This window comes from Colletotrichum gloeosporioides (genome assembly GCF_011800055.1).
Source record: "Colletotrichum gloeosporioides strain Lc1 chromosome Unknown consensus_16, whole genome shotgun sequence".
In the NCBI taxonomy this organism is placed as follows: Eukaryota; Fungi; Ascomycota; class Sordariomycetes; order Glomerellales; family Glomerellaceae; genus Colletotrichum; species Colletotrichum gloeosporioides.
In genome coordinates this window covers 519,327-537,025 of record NW_025544661.1, presented here as the reverse complement: position 1 = coordinate 537,025, position 17,699 = coordinate 519,327, and the positions used below count along the sequence as shown (strand labels likewise).

General features: G+C 54.2%; 4 protein-coding genes across 4 annotated transcripts; 2 read left to right on the top strand and 2 right to left on the bottom strand.

Moving 5' to 3' along the window:
• Positions 1–560: 560 nt before the first annotated feature.
• On the bottom strand, positions 561–1,355 carry GCG54_00012891 (Peroxyureidoacrylate/ureidoacrylate amidohydrolase RutB; the record flags this gene model as incomplete). The annotated part of the gene is made up of 4 exons (XM_045412758.1): positions 561–693; positions 757–777; positions 828–947; positions 1,006–1,355. 4 exons carry the CDS (start codon positions 1,353–1,355, stop codon positions 561–563), a joined length of 624 nt encoding a protein of 207 aa, XP_045268764.1.
• A 785-nt stretch (positions 1,356–2,140) lies between these two features.
• Positions 2,141–4,234, top strand: GCG54_00012890 (uncharacterized protein; the record flags this gene model as incomplete). Its single annotated transcript, XM_045412757.1, has 1 exon — positions 2,141–4,234. The coding sequence occupies one exon, from the start codon at positions 2,141–2,143 to the stop codon at positions 4,232–4,234; it is 2,094 nt and encodes a 697-aa protein (XP_045268763.1).
• Positions 4,235–6,669: 2,435 nt separating this feature from the next.
• On the top strand, positions 6,670–7,913 carry GCG54_00012889 (Tyrosinase ustQ; the record flags this gene model as incomplete). Its single annotated transcript, XM_045412756.1, has 5 exons — positions 6,670–6,761; positions 6,827–6,989; positions 7,061–7,146; positions 7,202–7,532; positions 7,593–7,913. The coding sequence occupies 5 exons, from the start codon at positions 6,670–6,672 to the stop codon at positions 7,911–7,913; spliced, it is 993 nt and encodes a 330-aa protein (XP_045268762.1).
• Positions 7,914–8,549: 636 nt separating this feature from the next.
• Positions 8,550–16,618, bottom strand: GCG54_00012888 (Prosolanapyrone synthase; the record flags this gene model as incomplete). The annotated part of the gene is made up of 3 exons (XM_045412755.1): positions 8,550–16,002; positions 16,049–16,520; positions 16,573–16,618. 3 exons carry the CDS (start codon positions 16,616–16,618, stop codon positions 8,550–8,552), a joined length of 7,971 nt encoding a protein of 2,656 aa, XP_045268761.1.
• Positions 16,619–17,699: the final 1,081 nt, after the last annotated feature.

The following is a 17,699-nucleotide window of genomic DNA, read 5'->3' as shown; positions in this document are numbered from 1 at the left end:
CGGATCAGTCCGTTCTCAACTTACAAATTCGGTAATGCATCAGAAAGATTACTGATCCCGAGGCTCGACGTTGTTTTCGGGCGTGAAATTAGAAGGAATATTGACCGGCATCCAAAGCACTCGCTCAGGCGGTTTGGTGACAGCGCAATGAGAGGACATGATTGGGATTTGATATGCGATGAAGAGGGGTGTATGTCCGATAATCGGTGAACCGCTTGATCGTCCCTGGCTGATTCTTGGGTAAGTTTCAGTGAGTCTTCTCTCTGGATCAAGGTCTCTCCCGACCGGCTTTAGTTCCTCGTACATTGGGGCAACGCAGAGGATGCTGACAAATTTGGTCACACCACTGTGTAGCACAGTCACATCACATCGTAGGGCGCCTACGACACGTGCTTCACCTTAGAAACTATGCGAGCCACAATTATAATTGAATTCAAAAGCTACAAAGGGGGTTTTATGGCCCATGTCCACAGTACATGCTAATTCAAGGCCAATGTTGCTTTTGTTTCATCAACTGGTATACGGCGAAGTATCCTATCCGCTGCTCGAACGCAGGCGGCCTAAATCACGCTTTTGACTGCTTGTTTCTGGACCCATTCTTCCGTCTTCAGGACCTCCTGGGCGAAGAGGGGCCAGATCAGCTCCGTCGCCGCATCAGTCAACTCCTTGGACCACCCGGCCGTGGCATCCTTCCTGCGGACACATTAGTCTTTCCGTGCTCCGCTCATGCACGATTCATCATTCAAGAATACTTACAATAGAGTGACGTGATATCCCCTAGGCTTGTCAGCTCGATCTAGTACGATGGATGGCAAAGCGGGGCTTACAGTTCAAAGGCATGGCGCGCGGAGGCCTCCAGGCAGGTGTTTGCCGTCAGGCCCGCGAAAACGAGATGAGTAATCTCGCGTTGGCGGAGTTGGAAGTCGAGATCAGTGTTTGCGAAAGAGCTTCGTGAGATTTTCTCGTTAGATGCTTGATCCATGTGGAAGAGCAGGAAGAGCTCACTCGCTACTCCAATGTCGACTAACAACGACGTCGCCCTTGGACGCATCCGGTTCAAGGCCCTGGAGGATCTCCGCACCCCACGATCCCTCCTTGAAGACTTGCGAGTCCTTCTGTCTGACATGATTAGGTGTCATGTGTCTCCACCCAAGAAAAGTGTGCTCGTTGCACTGTTGATGCATTCCGTAGTAAATTGGAATGCCCTTGGAGCGAGCAGCGGCGACGGCGGACCTAATGTTCTCAACCGTGCCCTTCTCTTGGAGGTCTAGGAGATGCGGCGTGAGAGCGCCTTCAGGGTGAAGAAAGTCATTGTAAGGGTCAACTAGAACGAGAGCAGTGCTGGCGGAAAACATCTTGGTTTCTTCTCAGAGAATGCAAAAGGCAATTGTAACTTGTCATGTGAAAAGCTGATGCTTTCTATGTTGTATTACACAGAGTTCAGGCTCTGGGCCTCCTCGGGGTTTTATACTCAAGACATGGTTCTTGGCTCCCCTACTTGACCAATTTGTCATCCAGATACCCACGTCTCTATCTGTCATGCAGTCTCTACTTATGCGATGGAGTGATTAGTAGATGTTGTTGAGTTCCTCGGCAGACACCAAGTGGATTGGCCAAATTTGTCATCAAAGCATCTTGACTTCCCACTATCGACAAATGTAAACTCCGACCCATTTGTACATTTCGCTTTGATGAGTAACGCTGGTTCCTTGAGAGAAGGCTCCTTCTCTCAGTCTGTCAAAAGCGGCAACCTAGACAGAGGCAGGGCCCTTTCCTCCCTTCCATCTTTGCCTCATTACCTCGGCGCGACCCTTTCTACTGCATGGCATGTATTTAGGAGAACCAAGTCACTTCACCGGGGATAGTGGTGGGGCATGAGGTGATCCGGTTCAGGTGACTACCCTCGCGGACGGAGGCAACGATGGAGGCCCCTGAGACCCACATGATGGACTGAATCCTTGTCTTGGATTGACTCAAATGACGCATTCAACCTCGCCGCCGTACAAGAGTAACAACTTTTCACTTCAATGTCGACTAGTCTCATCAAGCTCAGCAATTCCTTCATTTTCAACCCACACAACTCAATCAACTGCGCAGAATGATCTGTCCTAGATGAAACTTGACCTCCAAAACTGCCAAAATGTCTGCGTTCAAATTCGACATCCCTGAGTGGATCGACGGGATAGATGCAGAAGAGGGTTACGAAGCAAAGGTCGAAGGGCCTGATGACGGTTTCCCACAGGGTAGAACCCCGAAGTCAAAGCTGGGTGACAAGAGATGGACTCAGCGGGAAATTGCCGAACGCGGGAACCAGCTTTGCGACCTCGACCTAAACGCCTTCGAGAACTCCGATCTTGCCACACTTTACGAGCACCTGATGGATCTGGACGAAGTACTCCGTCACCTTCATGACGACTGGCCGAACAAACGATACCATGTAGGCGATCAAGTCATCAGGGCGCGCGTCCTTTCGTTCGAGCAAGTGGCAGCCCGACAACCTCAAGTGTTTCTCTCTACAAGAATGCTCCAACGCCACGACCACATCCGTTCCATAATCAATAGACGCCCGCTTGGTCGGAAGCTGAGCATGAACGATCTCCCGATGGAGATCGTCGAGAGAATCATTGATCACTGCGAAGATCATTCCAACATCGTGGATCACCCGGACTATATCGTCACGGATTACACAGTGGATGAGAAAGAACTCAACACGATCAAGGCACTCCGTCTGACTTGCCATAAGCTGAACGAATTATCTTCACGGCATTTGATACCGTCCATAACGGTCAGCCCCACAATAGAGTCCCTCACGCGTCTCGAGGAGGTATCAAGACACGAAATTTTCAGCAAAAGCGTAAAACGCGTTCAGCTTATCATGGGCCACTATTCTCAAATCCACTCGGAAGATCCCGTAATGTTCGCTAATTATGCATTAACGACGTTGTTCTGGGCAATATCTGCAAGAGAACCGGAAGGTCGCGGAATTACACCTGTTGTAGACATCCTCTCCGCACAAGAAAACGACAGACTTTTGAGTCTGTTTGATAGGATACACAAGATCATCAGCACCCCCGAACTCGGAGAATTTGCCTCGAGGGAGCAGGCAATCCGAGCTGCAGCCGCTGAAATGAGGCGCGAAACAGTGCTGTGGGAGGCATACAGCTTCTACAGACTAAAATATGAGGAGTACCAAGGGCTCATGGATGAGGACCACTTCGTCAGACGAGCCGCGGAAGCATTCGCACGCCTACCGAAAGCACATCGATTGGACGTATACGACTACAATCACGAGGCCACCGACTGGAGGGACAAGTACGTCGATTCAGGCGGAGCAATGAGCTACCAGTCCCTAATGGAACTTCTCACGACTCCCATGGAATGGGACCGCTTGGCGGGAACCCTTTCAGGGCCTAATCCCTCTGTGGACGCTCTCGGAAAGCTTCTCTCAGCACTGGGAAGAGTGGGCATCCGTTTAAAGGTATTGTATATGGACATCACACCCCCTAACGACTTTAAGGGACTCTTTCCGGAAGAACCAGAAGCTAGAGAGCACGCGAGAGAGCTGATGAGGGACCTCGAGTTTCTCCGCCTGTGGACCCTACCTCGGCAGCCAATGTTCGCGTTGGAAGATGTTGACAGCGGCAGTTTCCACATGTGGCCGGTCCGCTCAGATGCCATGATCGAATCTTTCGACGGATTTCTGGGCATTTTGCTGAGTTCCAAGAAGCTGGAGTGGCTGCAGCTGGCCTTTGAAAGTCTTGCATTTGAAGCTAGAATGAGGGGCGCCGAGTACTATGTCTTACCAGCTGTGATGAAGTGCCGAGAAGTATGTCGCCCATGGCGGATGGATCTCCAGGATATAGGTCTAGATTCTGGCAAGATGGATGCTTTCCTCGGAAACACACCCTTCGTTCTGGCACTTCAGCGTCCTCACATGTGCCGTGGGACGTGGACGGAGGCGTTGAGCATCATGCGGCAAAAATCCAATCCGGACGACGTAAAGGAGATGCGGCCTCCTTTGGGCTTGCCACCAGACAACTATAAAGTCAAAGGACTGCTAGTACGCCTTTTAATCTTTCCAAATGGAGCTGAGTGCAATGTCATAAGCACGGAGATGGCGGAGTACGAGAAGATTTTTGGGACCGTGGGGCCGGATCGACGAGGTGAAGATGGCCAAGCCATGGACTACATGCACCACAAACGAGACGACAACCCTTTGAGCGGGTACAGCTGAGAAACAAATAGATTTCGCAAACCATTTCCATGCATAAGTTATTCAGTCGGCCTTGCATTGTTTATATAGCCCTTTGTCATTGCGCTCTTCCGCTATTACCGTCGCTACTGTATTGCGTGATAATTCTTGACCCGCTGTCGGCTAAGACATCACCCGCCCTCAAACCAGTCGAGGAGCTTGGCTTTCCGCACTCCTTGATGTGATGTGACCCGCAGTGATGTGTCAGCTGAGATTCAGGATCGAGTAATCCGTTTAATGATTACTGACGATTTAGCTAGCTTATCATTCGCCAAGTCCCATGCGGCAAACCGAATCCGAGATATTCGCAATCCTCCACTTATCTTCAATACGCGGCTACGGGAGATTGTATCTTGGCAATTAAAACCCTATTTATGGCATGGGTGATCGGTACGAAAGTCCGCACGGACATCCAGAAATCGAGCAGAGAGCGGCCTAGACATTTCCACGTGATAATTGCCATTACATGTTTACTCATCGCGAATTTTCTTTCAACCCTGATAAGCTGCTCACCCTTAACAGTGGCCCTTGATAGAGTCAGGTGCCCCAGTGGTTTACTTACCTGCTGAAGATCATATTGCCGATATGCTACTTCAAGCCCGGGATCGGAACCAAATTCGATAGGCAGGGTTTTATAAAGCCTAATCTAGTAGTCTTCGTCGCCCATAGGCTCGTCAGGGAAGTACTGCCGTTCAACACCGACCGCGTTTGAATGCCAGATTGGCCATCATGGAGATGCGACCGTGTCAAGAAGCGTCCAAATGGGTAGTATGAAGATCCAAAAGTCCTCACAGGGTTCTCTCGCAACTTGTACAACACTAGAGGTCATCGGCACCAGCTGAATTGTGACGGTAGGGGACCTCACACAACTACACCTAAGCCTAAGCTCATCAGATACTTCCTTTTAGCTCCTTAGACCTGCAGATTAAAATGATGACAGATTAGAAATGCATGGAGTTACAACGGCGCGGCTGTGTAGGTGTCTAATACGATATCTCGACCTTACCTGCGACGAATCACAGCCCACATAATTGCCAAGTAACACAAATATCAATGACCTGGGGTAGATCACACGGAAGAAGTCATCCTGTTCCGCGGAAACTCCGCTGTGGCCGCAAGACCTAGACGCGATGCTTGCCTGCCGAGACAGCCGTTCAGGGGCGAACCCCCTGCATCCAGAACCACCAATAGGTTCTTGAGTCATATTTGGCGGATAGTCGACTTTTCCCATGTCGCGATCGCGATGAGCCGCACGCATTGGCAAAAGGCGTCATCGCATGCCACCGGCGCTGCACCGCGGTGAATTCGCTATGAAGCAGGCCACAGGCTGCGCAGCTCCGATTGTATCACGATGCTGATTCCGACGAAGAGAAGCTAAAGATGGAAGTTTCATCCATTGCCAAAGAGGATTTCTCATAATGGAGGCAGGTGTATCCGCGAGCTCACTTTGACATCTTCTGATACTTCATTGCAAAGCAGATTCACTTACGATGGGCTGGTTTCCATGTCTCATGGACCTCCCTGCTTCCCTTGATGGAGCAAGGGGGGGAGGGCCGGGGCGGGGCGGAGCGGGGAGCGCGGCTGTTCTGGGAGCTCCCGCATGAGAACTTCTTCTTAAGGGTTAGGCTTATCTGCGGATAATTTCAAGCATTTACCGCATAGAATCCAGTATTGCCGGCGTAGGTAATTCTTGGTCCACCCCGGTCAACGCTTTTCGGTAAGATCTCCGTGGCTGGCAGTCAGTCTCTGCAGCGTTGCTGTATTTAGTCTGAAACTACTCTTTGATCGTATGAAGGAAAGTGCTGTTGACCCAAAAGCTCGCGGCCCCGAGACAGAGTTGCGAGGCTACTAGAATCCAGTAGCATATAGCCAGAATCAAGTCATCCCTGACCCTGGAGCATGTCATGTCTCTCAGCCACTACCGCTCTAGTACTATGAAGCATGGGACAGCAGCTAAATTTAAGCATACGCACTACATTCCTCCCGTGATGGGTCTTCATGCAACAAGGTTGTATACATGCTTGCAGCTAAGCCCGCGGAGCCTCGCAGTGAAGGTGATATTTGACAGGTGCATCGGATGAACCGCCGCGTCTAGTGTAGACGCCGATTCCAGCGGCACACGATCGGTCTGCCCGGCTTGGCTTGCCGCGTAACCTAGAAAATGCTACTCGAAGAGATTCATGAGCGGTCATGTCTCTAGAGACGTTCTAATTCGTGTACGGATGCATGTTCTAGATAGCAAGACGATAAATACCTCGCTGACTTCCGGTCTAAAGCTGATATCGGCAAGCACAGCTTCTCTATCTTTGCTCATCATCACATTCTTTTACAGCCTAACTCAAGTCATTCTTGCAAATCGCTCCTTCACCCACTTATTCAATCATTACATCGTTTAGTTGACACTCAAAACCGCAATCATGAACAAGTTGTTGGCCAAAGCAATTATCGCCCTCGGTGCATCTGAGGTGGTGCGCGCAGCATGCACGAACCCGTCTGTCCGAAAGTCTTGGTATGTCCACTTCTGAACGAACATGTTGGCGGGATGAAAAATGGCTTACAGCAGTGGAATTACAGGTCCGCCTTGACTGATGGGGAGAAGACATCGTACATTAGCTCGACGCTTTGCTTGATGGATGCGGCCCAGGCCCCTGCCAAGACTGGGTACGCGGGCTCCACAACGGTCTGGGAGGAGCTCCAAGCTGCCCATGTGTCCCAGGCCCAGTTCATCCACTCTGTCGTAAGTCTCCTTTACCTGATTTCCTATGGCCAAGTAGGAACATCGATGGCTGATATGCATTTGGTATCCAGGGGGCTTTCCTGCCGTGGCACCGTTGGTACATGACTGTCCAAGAGTCCTTCCTCCGAAATGAGTGTGGCTACACTGGACCGATGCCGTAAGTCATGCTATACAAAACACCACTATCAAATATAGTTGCTTATCAAGGCCAGCTATTGGGACGAGCAAGCGGAACAGGCCGAAGGCCCGCTGGAGAGCGCCAGCATTCTGAACGGCAGCGCTACGGCCGGCTTCGGTTCCACCACTCTTGACGAGAACGGCTGCGTCACTGACGGTCCTTACACCAACGTTAGACTGACGCTTGACACCGAGCTCAACCGCGTGGAGCCCGTGTGCTTGAGCCGTCTCTTCAAGCAGAACCAGTACGAGCAGACAGCCCAGAAGATCATCGATGCTTGCTTGGCCTTGGACAACTACGTGGACTTCAACAACTGCCTGGGCGCCTCTCCTCACACTGGCGGACACTATGCCATCGGTGGCACCGTAAGTGAATTCCATGCTCATAAGTTTATCCGCCCCTTGTGCTGATGTTGTTCTCCACAGATGGATGACCCCTCCCTTTCCCCTGGAGACCCGCTGTTCTTCCTCCACCACACCAACCTGGACCGTATCTGGTGGCAGTGGCAGGCTCAGAACGAGTCACGCTTGACCGACATTGGTGGAAACAACGTCGCTGAGGGATTCTTTTGGTCCAGCGTCCAACCTTCTTCTCTCGGCGTCAATGCTTTCCTGCCTTACTTCAACGACAACGGCAACACCACCACTCTTGACCATGTCTTGTGGATGGCTGGTATTGCTGAGAACATCACTATCGCTGAGGTCATGGATGTCAACAGCGACGCCATCTGCATCGAGTACCAGTGAGACATCGTCGAACATTCAAATCACTCGGCAATGAACCGTCCCAAAACCAGCTCGATCCCTCGTGGGTTGGAACTCTGGTATCAGCGCGTGCGAAAGAAAAGGGGCAGCACATGTATTTAGCCTAGTCTGCACTTCATAACTACATTATCATCATCTTGCGTTCGTGCCATTTTCTTGTTATCGCCAAGCATTATTAGTATTACGTTCGTCCGTCCTTGATCAGCAATTCCGTAAGATGTACTGCGGGGAAAGGCCAGAGCTTACGATGCAATCCTTGATTCAATCATCAACGGCTCTACCCGACACTTTGAATGTATCCATCGGTGCTACAATGAACTCCCATGTTCTGCTGGCTTATGTCAGGATGAACAGCACATCCATACCGAATGTTATTGAGATCTTTTTTCGTGTACACAAATGCGGCTCATACAATTGGCTAACAACATTAGACGATGCATTCTATCGGGCGCGTCAAACACAGCTTACCAAAGTCCCATCGTGAAGTTGAGGATGTAATAGTAAGGACGCGTTGAAATGAAACTACTACTCTCTAAATGTTTTCAATCTACCTTTAACAGACGTATATCCATCCATTCACGCCAACCAAAACAAACATTTCCCAAAAGCAAATTACCCCTATTTTCCTTCTCCCTCAATAGCAGCATCAACAACCTTGGCAGCCAGCGCATTGATACTCGTCCGCGGATCCAGAAGATCAACCATACTGATTTTAGACCCAAGCGCAATATGGAACCAGCTGCGTAACTCCGTTGCGATCAGACTGTCAACCCCATGTTCGGATACGGCGCGGGCCGCGTTGATTGCCGATTCATCCAACAGTAACATCGTCGCCACCGTGCCCGAGATGCTCGCCATGACGAACTCCAGCGCCTTCTCGCGCAGTTCGCCCCGTTCCGTCGTCCCGGGTGCCGCTGCCACCGTAGCTCCCACGGCCTCGTCAAACTTCCGCCGCGTCTGTGCCGTCGCCGACCGGCCATCTTCAGCATTCCCGGCCGACCCGCCCGCCGTCTTGTCCCGTCCATGGCGCAGGGCATCGTAGAACCCGCGCATAACATGCGACACGCGCCCATCACTCCACCACCGCGGCGGCGCTGCGCTGCGAATTCCCGCTTCCCCATCTTGCTGTTCCTTCGCCGCCATATGCGCCGGGTCCATGTACGTCACATATGTGGCGGCGGCCAGGGGGTCGGAGGCCACATCCTCATGAGGCAAGAAAGCCGGCTCCAGCAGACGGAGGAAGTGGCTCTCGGGTAGAGTAAGAACCTTGTTCCGCGCCATGAGCTCGAGTGTGGTATTGTCGGTGCTGAGGTGGCCAACATCGTTGACAAGACCAAATTGGGCTGCGGTGGCGGGCAAACCTAGCCGGCGACGGTAGCGCGCGAACTGGTCTTGGAAGTTGTTGGAGGCTGTGTAGGCGGACTGGGTTGCGAAGCTCAGGACGGAGAGGATGGAGGTGGTCATGACGAAGAAGTCGAGAGGTAGGTTCTTGGTAGCTTCGTGTAGGTTGCGGGTGCCCAGGACCTTGGCTGCGAGGCCGTCGCGCCAGCCATCAAGAGATAGACGCTCGAATGAGATGTCTTGGTACGACACGGCGCAGTGGACGATGCCTTTCAACAGCCGCTCAGCGCTTGTCTGCGTGATGGCATCCGCCACTTGCACTGGCTGACTGAGGTCACACGCGAGTGGTCGGATACGTACGCCGCGTTTGGCCAGGGAGTCGATGAGGGTCTGCGCCTCGGGAACCGCAGCTCCCCGACGTGAGAGGACTACTATGTCTCGTGCCCCGCGGTCCGCCATCCACCGAATGATGGACCGCCCGAGACCGCTCAGCCCGCCAGTGATGACATATGACGCTTCAGGGTCGAAGCTGACGCTCGGATATGCTGGTATCATGCGAACCGGGGCCGTGGGGTTCTGGAACGTCACCACCAACTTGCCAGTATGTGTGCCCTTGGAGAAGTTGTTTAGGGCCTGGTCGAGCTGAGAGATGTCCCAGGGGGCCAGAGGGCGGACAGCAGTGATGCGGCCGGCGCGGAGGTGCTCATCGACGGAACCCATGAGATCACCACCAAGTTCCGGGGCTGTTTCGACAACATGACCAAGATCAAAGGATGAAAAGCTGGCGCCCTTCTGGAATAGCTCTAACCCAATAGCGCGAGCATTGTTGACGTCCAGCCGGCCAATGTCGATTAGGTGGCCTAGGGGTGCCAGCGCTTTTGTTGTTTCGTATAGCCAGTCGCCCTGTGCGGTACTGACGACGATGTCGAATCCGCGGTTGTCGGTTGCGGATATGGCACGCTCCAGCTCGGCAGAATCGCGCGCTTTGAAAACGTGCGAGGGCTTGAGACCGACTGTCTCGATAAGGAAGCGTATCTTGTCCTTCGAGCCAGCCATGGCGAAGACATCGGCGCCCTTGGCCCGCGCCAGCTGTATCGCCCCAAGACCAACACCGCCGGACGCAGACTGGATCAACACTTTTTGTCCCTGCCGTAGGCGTGTAAGATGCTCAAAAGCGTACACAGCAGTCATGTACACCACGGGAAGGGTAGCGAGATCAGTCAAGTCATCGCCCGATGCAGCCTTCTGAGCAAGACGCGCGGGAACGCGGGCGTAGTTGCCAAAGTGCCCCTTTCCAAGCCCGTATACCCGGTCGCCAGTGATAAAGCCTGAGTCAGCGCCGGCGGCTGTGACAACGCCGGAATACTCGGAGGACAGGTTGTTGCCATCGAAACGGCCTGTGCAGAGCACCAGGTCTTTCCAGTTGAGTCCGACGGCGGCTACTTTGACCTCGATCCAGTCGCGGGCCAGCGGCTGCCGGCGTAGCTCTGTGTCTGGACGGAAGTAAAGTGAGGTAAGGATACCCGGTGTCTCGAAACCAGCGCGAACGGGGCCTTGGCCGTCGAAAGGCAACATCTTGGTGCCACGGGTGGCTGGTATTACGAAGACATCAGAGTATCCGTCCAGCTCCGGCTCAGGGGTCAACCGGCTCACCCAGAGACGGCCGCTGTGCCAGTCAAACTCCCGGTCCTCGAAGCTATCGGGATTGGACGGCTGCTGTAGTGTTTGCTCGTAGTCTGCAAGAACACGGACAAGCTCTTCCAGCTCGTCTTCATCGCTGATGTTGAAGTTGTCGGCATCCACGTCGACTGAGAAGAAGCGTGCAGTTGGAGCCTCCGTGGATATGGTGCGAAGAAGACCGTTTACCACAGCGCCGTCCGGGCTTCGTCCCTGAGCCATGCCAGAGGACGTGAGCCACACCATGGTAGACGTGTGATGAGCTAGATACTTGAAGATATCCAGACGTTGCTGATCGGCGTCCAGGAGGAGGTTCTTGCCGGTTAAAGACGCAACCACGCGCGCATTATTTGGTATATCCGTGATCGCAGCATCGATTGGTGTGGTCTTCACGAGCAAGCCACGGCGTTCCAGCGTAGATGCCAGACGCTTCAGGAGCGGTGTGACACCCTCATCTCCGTGGAGCAGTTGAATAACCTGGGGGCCGGCATTCAACTTCGCGGGAACGGGCTCGACGAGGGTAGATAAAATCACCGTCGAGTGCGTCGAGGGGCGAGTATAGTCATCGAGCACGATCTCGCCCCCCGAGAAGCCGGACGCACGTAGAGCAGTATCCCACTCCGCATTACTCAAAAAGGGGCCGTCAGACCGGCCATCCGGCACGGCGTGCCAGAACCCAGCCTGCGCACCGCCGATCAGGCCGACCCAAGCGCTGTTGCGGCTTTCGGTAGCCTCGACTAACACCAGCTTGCCCCCCGGACGCAACAGCTTTCGGATATTCCCCAAGGCCTTGGTCACGGATGAGGCGGTGTGTACGGCTTGTGATGCGACGATGAGATCGTAGGCTGCCGACTCATAGCCTTGCTCTAAAGGATCCTGTTCCATGTCAAGAAGGGAGAATTCGACGCTGCCGTGATCAGCAAGCTGTGACCGGGCCTGCTGAAGCGCGGCGTCCGAGATGTCGGTCACTGTGTAGTCCTGGTAGCGTTTGAGACCCTTTGTGCTGCTGAGTGCGGCTAGTACAACGCGCGCCGTGTCGCCCTTTCCACCCTTGAGTTCCAGTATCCGGAGGTTCGGGTTGGTGTGGCTGATGAGGTCGAAAAGACTGGTCAGCTGGGGTTGTGCGCCGGTGAGAAACAGACTCTTGTCATAGAAATCTGCAAGCAAACCACCTTCCGCAAGGATTTCATCGCCAGTCCTGCGATTTTGAACCATGTCTACCAGGTTATCGTGAAGACGCCGGAGAGCTTGCGCCTCGATGGCATCACCTGTCTTCTGGTATGCATCCTTAAGGGCCTCTTGACGTTGAAGAGGGGACAGGTTCTTTGCCTTGGTGATGGTATCTGCTTGGCTCCCATCTACGAGTCTCTTGATCCACGATATATAGTGGCTAACCGGAGCTGATGTATCCGACACCGCCTTGCTACCAGCGATATGGATTTCATACACATCAATGGCAACGAGTGCCGCCAAGGTCTCCAGACGGTCGAGGAGCGGCACAAGGGCAGCATTCTCTGCTGGCGGCGGGAACAACGCGCGAGCCTGACGGTTACTCAGAGCACGGAAGTCAGGCTTATATACCATGCGAGTGAACGGGCTGGAAAAGGCCTTGGCTTGTTCAGCGTCAGAAGACCGATCTTGTAGCGCGTAGCTGGTGCAGCGCAGGTTCTTGACGTCAATCATCAAACCACCCGCAGGACTTTGAAGCTGGAGCTGAATGTATGCCGATCGAAGACCACGGAACTCGCCATGGGCGATGGCAGTTCCCCAATCGCTATCATGAAGATCTTTTCCGGCTCTTACATGGAGCTCCGAGACGTGGGTTGGCACGAAGGCTGTGGTGGCTCGGTCGGTTTGGCCGCCGTGGCAGGCGACGAGGCCAAGCTGGATCATGGCGTCCAGCGAGGCAGGATGGATCGGGTAAGTCGACTCTCCTCCCTTGACGGTGCCAGACGTCGTCTTGAGGCCCAACTTGGCCGACACCAACCCCTTGTCTGGAGCAGCACGCATTTCCGACAGTGCCTGGAACGCGGGGCCGTACCCGAGGCCGATGGAAGAGAACGTCTTGTACCAGGCGCGCGAATCCACAGCCCGGGACTCATCGGTCGAGCTGATGCTCATCTCATCCGGACTCACCGCTTCCGCAATGTCGGTGCGGACCTGGCCGGTGCAATGTTCCGTCCACTGATTCGAGTCACGCGCAACAGAGCTGACAGAGAAACTGGCCCACGTCGGCTCGCGAGCCGTTGCCTGATCGGGCAACTCCAAGCTCAGCATGACCTCAATCCCTGGCTGGTCTTCCGGAATCTTAAGTGCTGTCTTAATGTCCACATTACGTAGCGAGTGTCCCGCGATGGGCAGCGCATCTGCAGACTCTTCGTGGATCTGGGAGGAAGCCACCATCGCCATCGCCATGTACCCGGCAGCGGGAAAAACGACATCCGGAAGCAGACGGTGGTGCTCGAGCCACGGCAGGTCTTTGAGCCGCAGAACGTTCCGGAACTGCGGCCGCAGCTTCGCGTTGCCGGATACCTTGGACCCGATGAGGTCGTGCCTCGGCACGCTGCGGAGCCGGAACTCCTTGCTGGCGCGGCCCTCGTAGTAGCTGACGGGTCCGTAGGTGTACTGGTAAGGCGGGAGATCTTTGGCCATGACACCGTGAGATAGAGTCCCTGGTTCGTGGTCGTCGATTGAGTTCACGGCGACCAGGTCGATCTCGGCGTTCAGACCGAACAGAGACCCAGCGAGCTGCAGCATTGATACACGGCCGTCTTCGCCGCGTTTCAAGGATCCGACGTGTGGAATTTTCTTGCCGATGCTCTTAGCGATTTGGTCAAGCGGGCTTTTCAGCGCCGGGTGCGGTCCGATCTCTACCAGCGCCCCAATTTCCAGGCCTTCCAGCTCAAGGAGCTTGGTGACGGCCTCGGAAAAACGCACGGGGGACTCGAGGTTGGCGCGCCAGTAAGACGAGTCGGCGTCAGCCATCTTGTTTGGCGTTACGGATGACGTCCAAGGTACCGGGGCATATCGATGCTGGTTCTCGCGCAGCTTGATAGTCTCCAAATGCTTCATGCCGCCCTCCAGCAGGTCCTGATACTGGGAGCCCAGCGCAGCCATGTGATGCGAATGGTACGCATTGCCTCCTGTCTTAAGTAGCCGATTGAAGACGTTTTTCTCGGTCAGAGTTGCAGCAAGCTGTTGGACGGCCTCCTGCTCTCCAGAAAGCGTGACACTGCCCGGCGAGTTGATGGCCGCAATCTTGACATCATGCTCGAGACCCTTTAGATACTCGGCCGCCTCGTCATGACCTACGCCGACAGCAAGCATAGCGCCCTTGCTCTTGTTACGGGAGACAGCTACTCCACGGTAATACGCAATTGTGATTGCCTCGGCCGCCGTGATGTAGCCCGCGGCATAAGCGGCAGCCATCTCACCGGAAGAGTGGCCGACGACGCCATAGGGACGAACACCCCATGAAGCGAGCAGGTCCACAAGACCAATCTGGACGGCTGTGCATATGGGCTGCGAGACGTCAGGGGAATTGACCCGGTCGGCATCGGAGTGGCCGGAAAGAATATTAACGAGTGTCCAGGAAGGTGAGCCACCTGGCAAGGAGGTGATGACATGGTCTAGATGTTCAATAGCAACACGGAAGGCGGCATATTCGAACAGCTGGGCACCCATGGCGTGCCACTGTGCTCCCTGGCCAGTGAAGACAAACCCTAGACGTGGCGTTTCAGATGGATTGGAAGAGAATTTGAGAGCAGTTGCTTGCAGCCCTGCCGTAACAACATTTTTATCGACGATTCGGAATGTGCGTTGGCCGAGCTTGGAGCGCCGGGCGCTGAGGGTGTAAGCGATGTCTGCCAGAGAGTGGCGATTCGCAACGGAGGATAGTGCGGCAATGTTGGCATTCAAGGAAGTCTCGTTTTGAGCCGAGAAGGGGAGCAGAACAAGTTGACGAGTGTCAGCATCAGCCTTTCTAGTTGCTTTCGGTTTGCTGAGGATAGGCGAATGCAGGGATGGAGTCTCATGACTCCCGTTCCCGACACCGTTCTCCCCCACGTCGCTGGTGCCGTTGGTGCCATTCGCACCGTTGAGTCCGTTGTGGCCATTGTGACCATTGTGACCATTGGCGTGAGAGTTGCCGTTGCTGGTGCCATTGCTGATGCCGTTCTTGACCGATCCATTGGTGACGCCGTTTCCATTGGCTACGACCTTGCTCCGGATACCTGGCTTGACATAATCTGGGTAAACAATGTTGACATGGTCGATGATACAATGTCCGATAGAACCACCGAAGCCGGCAGACGTGACACTCGCCCGCCGCAGCTTGCCCTCAGGCCAGGGGATGACCTCGGTGACAACCTTGGCTTTGGCCTTATCAAAGTCGATGCGGGGATTTAGCGTCTTGACACCAATACTTGGTGGAATGACACCCTCTTCGAGCGCCAGGACTGCTTTGAAGATACCTGCGAGTGCTGCCGCGCCCTCGGTATGGCCCAGGTTGGTCTTGACGGACCCGATCAGCAGCCGGTCTTCCTCAGCATCCGACCGGCCGGGCCCGAAGACCTTGCCCGCAGCCTCCACTTCGAGAGGATCACCAACACGCGTTCCTGTGCCGTGGCACTCGAGGAATATCGTCTCCGAGGGCGGCAGATTACCAGCGTTGACGTACGCCTTGCGGATAATTCCCTCCTGCGCGACGCCGCTGGGGTGGGTAATGCCGCTTGACCGACCGTTGGCACCGATCGCACTTCCGCGAACCAAAGCTCGGATAGGAGATCCGTCTCGGATGGCTGTATCCGGCTTCTTGAGATAGATAGCTGCAAATCCCTCGCCGCGGGCGTAGCCATCGGCCGAGGCATCAAAGGCGTGGCTCATGGACGTGCCCGAGAGCGCGCCCAGCTTGTCCATGGCGATCTGCATGGCCGGATCCATGATCCAGTTTGCCGTTGCGACGATGGCTGAGTCGCAGTCGCCATCGCGTATTGCCTGGATGGCGAAATGTAGCGCGTACAAAGCCGATGTGCAGGCGCTGTCAAGCGTGACGCTATTCATGTTAGATTTGTTCAGGAGAAAAGTCTATCGAGACTTACCTAGGGCCGAGGAGGTTAAATATGTAGTTGATGCGGTTGCTAAGAATATTGTGACAGACGCCTGTGGTGGCGTGTGGCCTCGCATACTCCCAGTCACGCGTCTGCGCATACGCGTTGTCATAGGATATGTCGGCAACGTAGACGCCCGTACGGGTTCCGTTGACACTCTCCCATGTGTCACCAGCACTCTCAAACGCTTCATAGATGACCTCCAGAAGCTTCCGTTGTGAGGGATCCATGGTCTCGGCCTCAAGGCCCGAGATACCGAAGAAGGCGGGATCGAAGAGGCGCGGATCGTCAGTCACCACGTATCCGCCCTTTGCTGCCGTGGTCCCGGGGCGTTCTGGGTTGGGATGGTAGAACCCCTTAGCCGAAAATCGAGGCTCAGCCCAGTCCTGGTAACCGGATCGCTTGTTGATGAGGAATTCCCAGAGCCCAGATGTATCGCGAATGCCTCCCGCCCAGCGGCAACCTTAGGCATACCATTAGCATGCGGGTCGAGAAAGGTGAGGGGAGGGACTTACCCATGCCCACGATGGCTACCGGCTCTGGTTGACGCGTCTCACTCATGGCGTTACGTGTTGCAAGTCTAGGTAGAGTAGGCTTGACTGTTGTTGTATATTGTCTTCTTCTTGGCAGCCAGAAGACGCTCAGATGCTGTTGGCTATGTCACACGTTGACGATGGCCCTCAATTCAGGTGCTAATGTCCCGCTTTTTGATGGTATTGATCTCACGGACTTCAGAAATGTAAGAGTTGGGCGCATGAACATTGAAATGATATCCACGACTGATACTTCATGGAACCTGAGGCTCCATGCTTTGCAGAATCTTTTTAAAGAGCACCCCGCAGGCGGCACCGGCGGCTAGCGAGATAACGGCTTTGAGCCAACACGAGAGTTTTCGTTGGGGCACTGTGAAGTGTGTCGCTGGGGCTTCGACGAAGATCGTCAAAGGGACGCACTTCGCCGCAAACTCGCATCACAACTCCTCGTCGGCCGGGTGAACGGCCGGGCTCGTGCATCTCGAAAAAAAAAACTATATCACGCGGGCAGATTCGTAGCGAGGTATTGATACGCGCGTTGCTACAAAATGAGCCGTGAAATATCGGCCGTTTGTACAATCTAAGCAACCTATGCCCGAAACTTACATTATCCGGTTGTTGGTTGGTAATAAGTATCGACTGATCAGAAACCAGCGCAGTGCTGCATGCGTAGTGGGGTTTGAGATGGGAAGCGCAGTCGTTTAAATTCTGCCCGCGAAACATCGGCCGACGTTGGTTGCGATGCTGTGGGTTTCGAGCTGCATGCCAACGGCGTCCATGAAACCATGTTGCGCAGCGGTTCCAGTGTCCTTGAGAATCCTACATCACTTTAGGTTTCTGAGGGATAACGAATCTGATGTATCGTAAGCTTCCCTTGACAGCCAACGCCAACAAGCGGCGCAGTTTACGATACCCCTCTTGTCCGCTCAAATGAGAAACCACTGTTTGCGCAAGAGACGGGCAATGCATGGCCTCGTGCATTCAAATTGTGTAATGTAACTTGGCTCTCCGGCTGGGCATTGACTCAGGAATTATCGAAACGGCATGACGCCCGAAGTCACAAGAAGCCCAATCTAGACGGTTTTGGACTTGTCCCAGCGCGCTAGTTT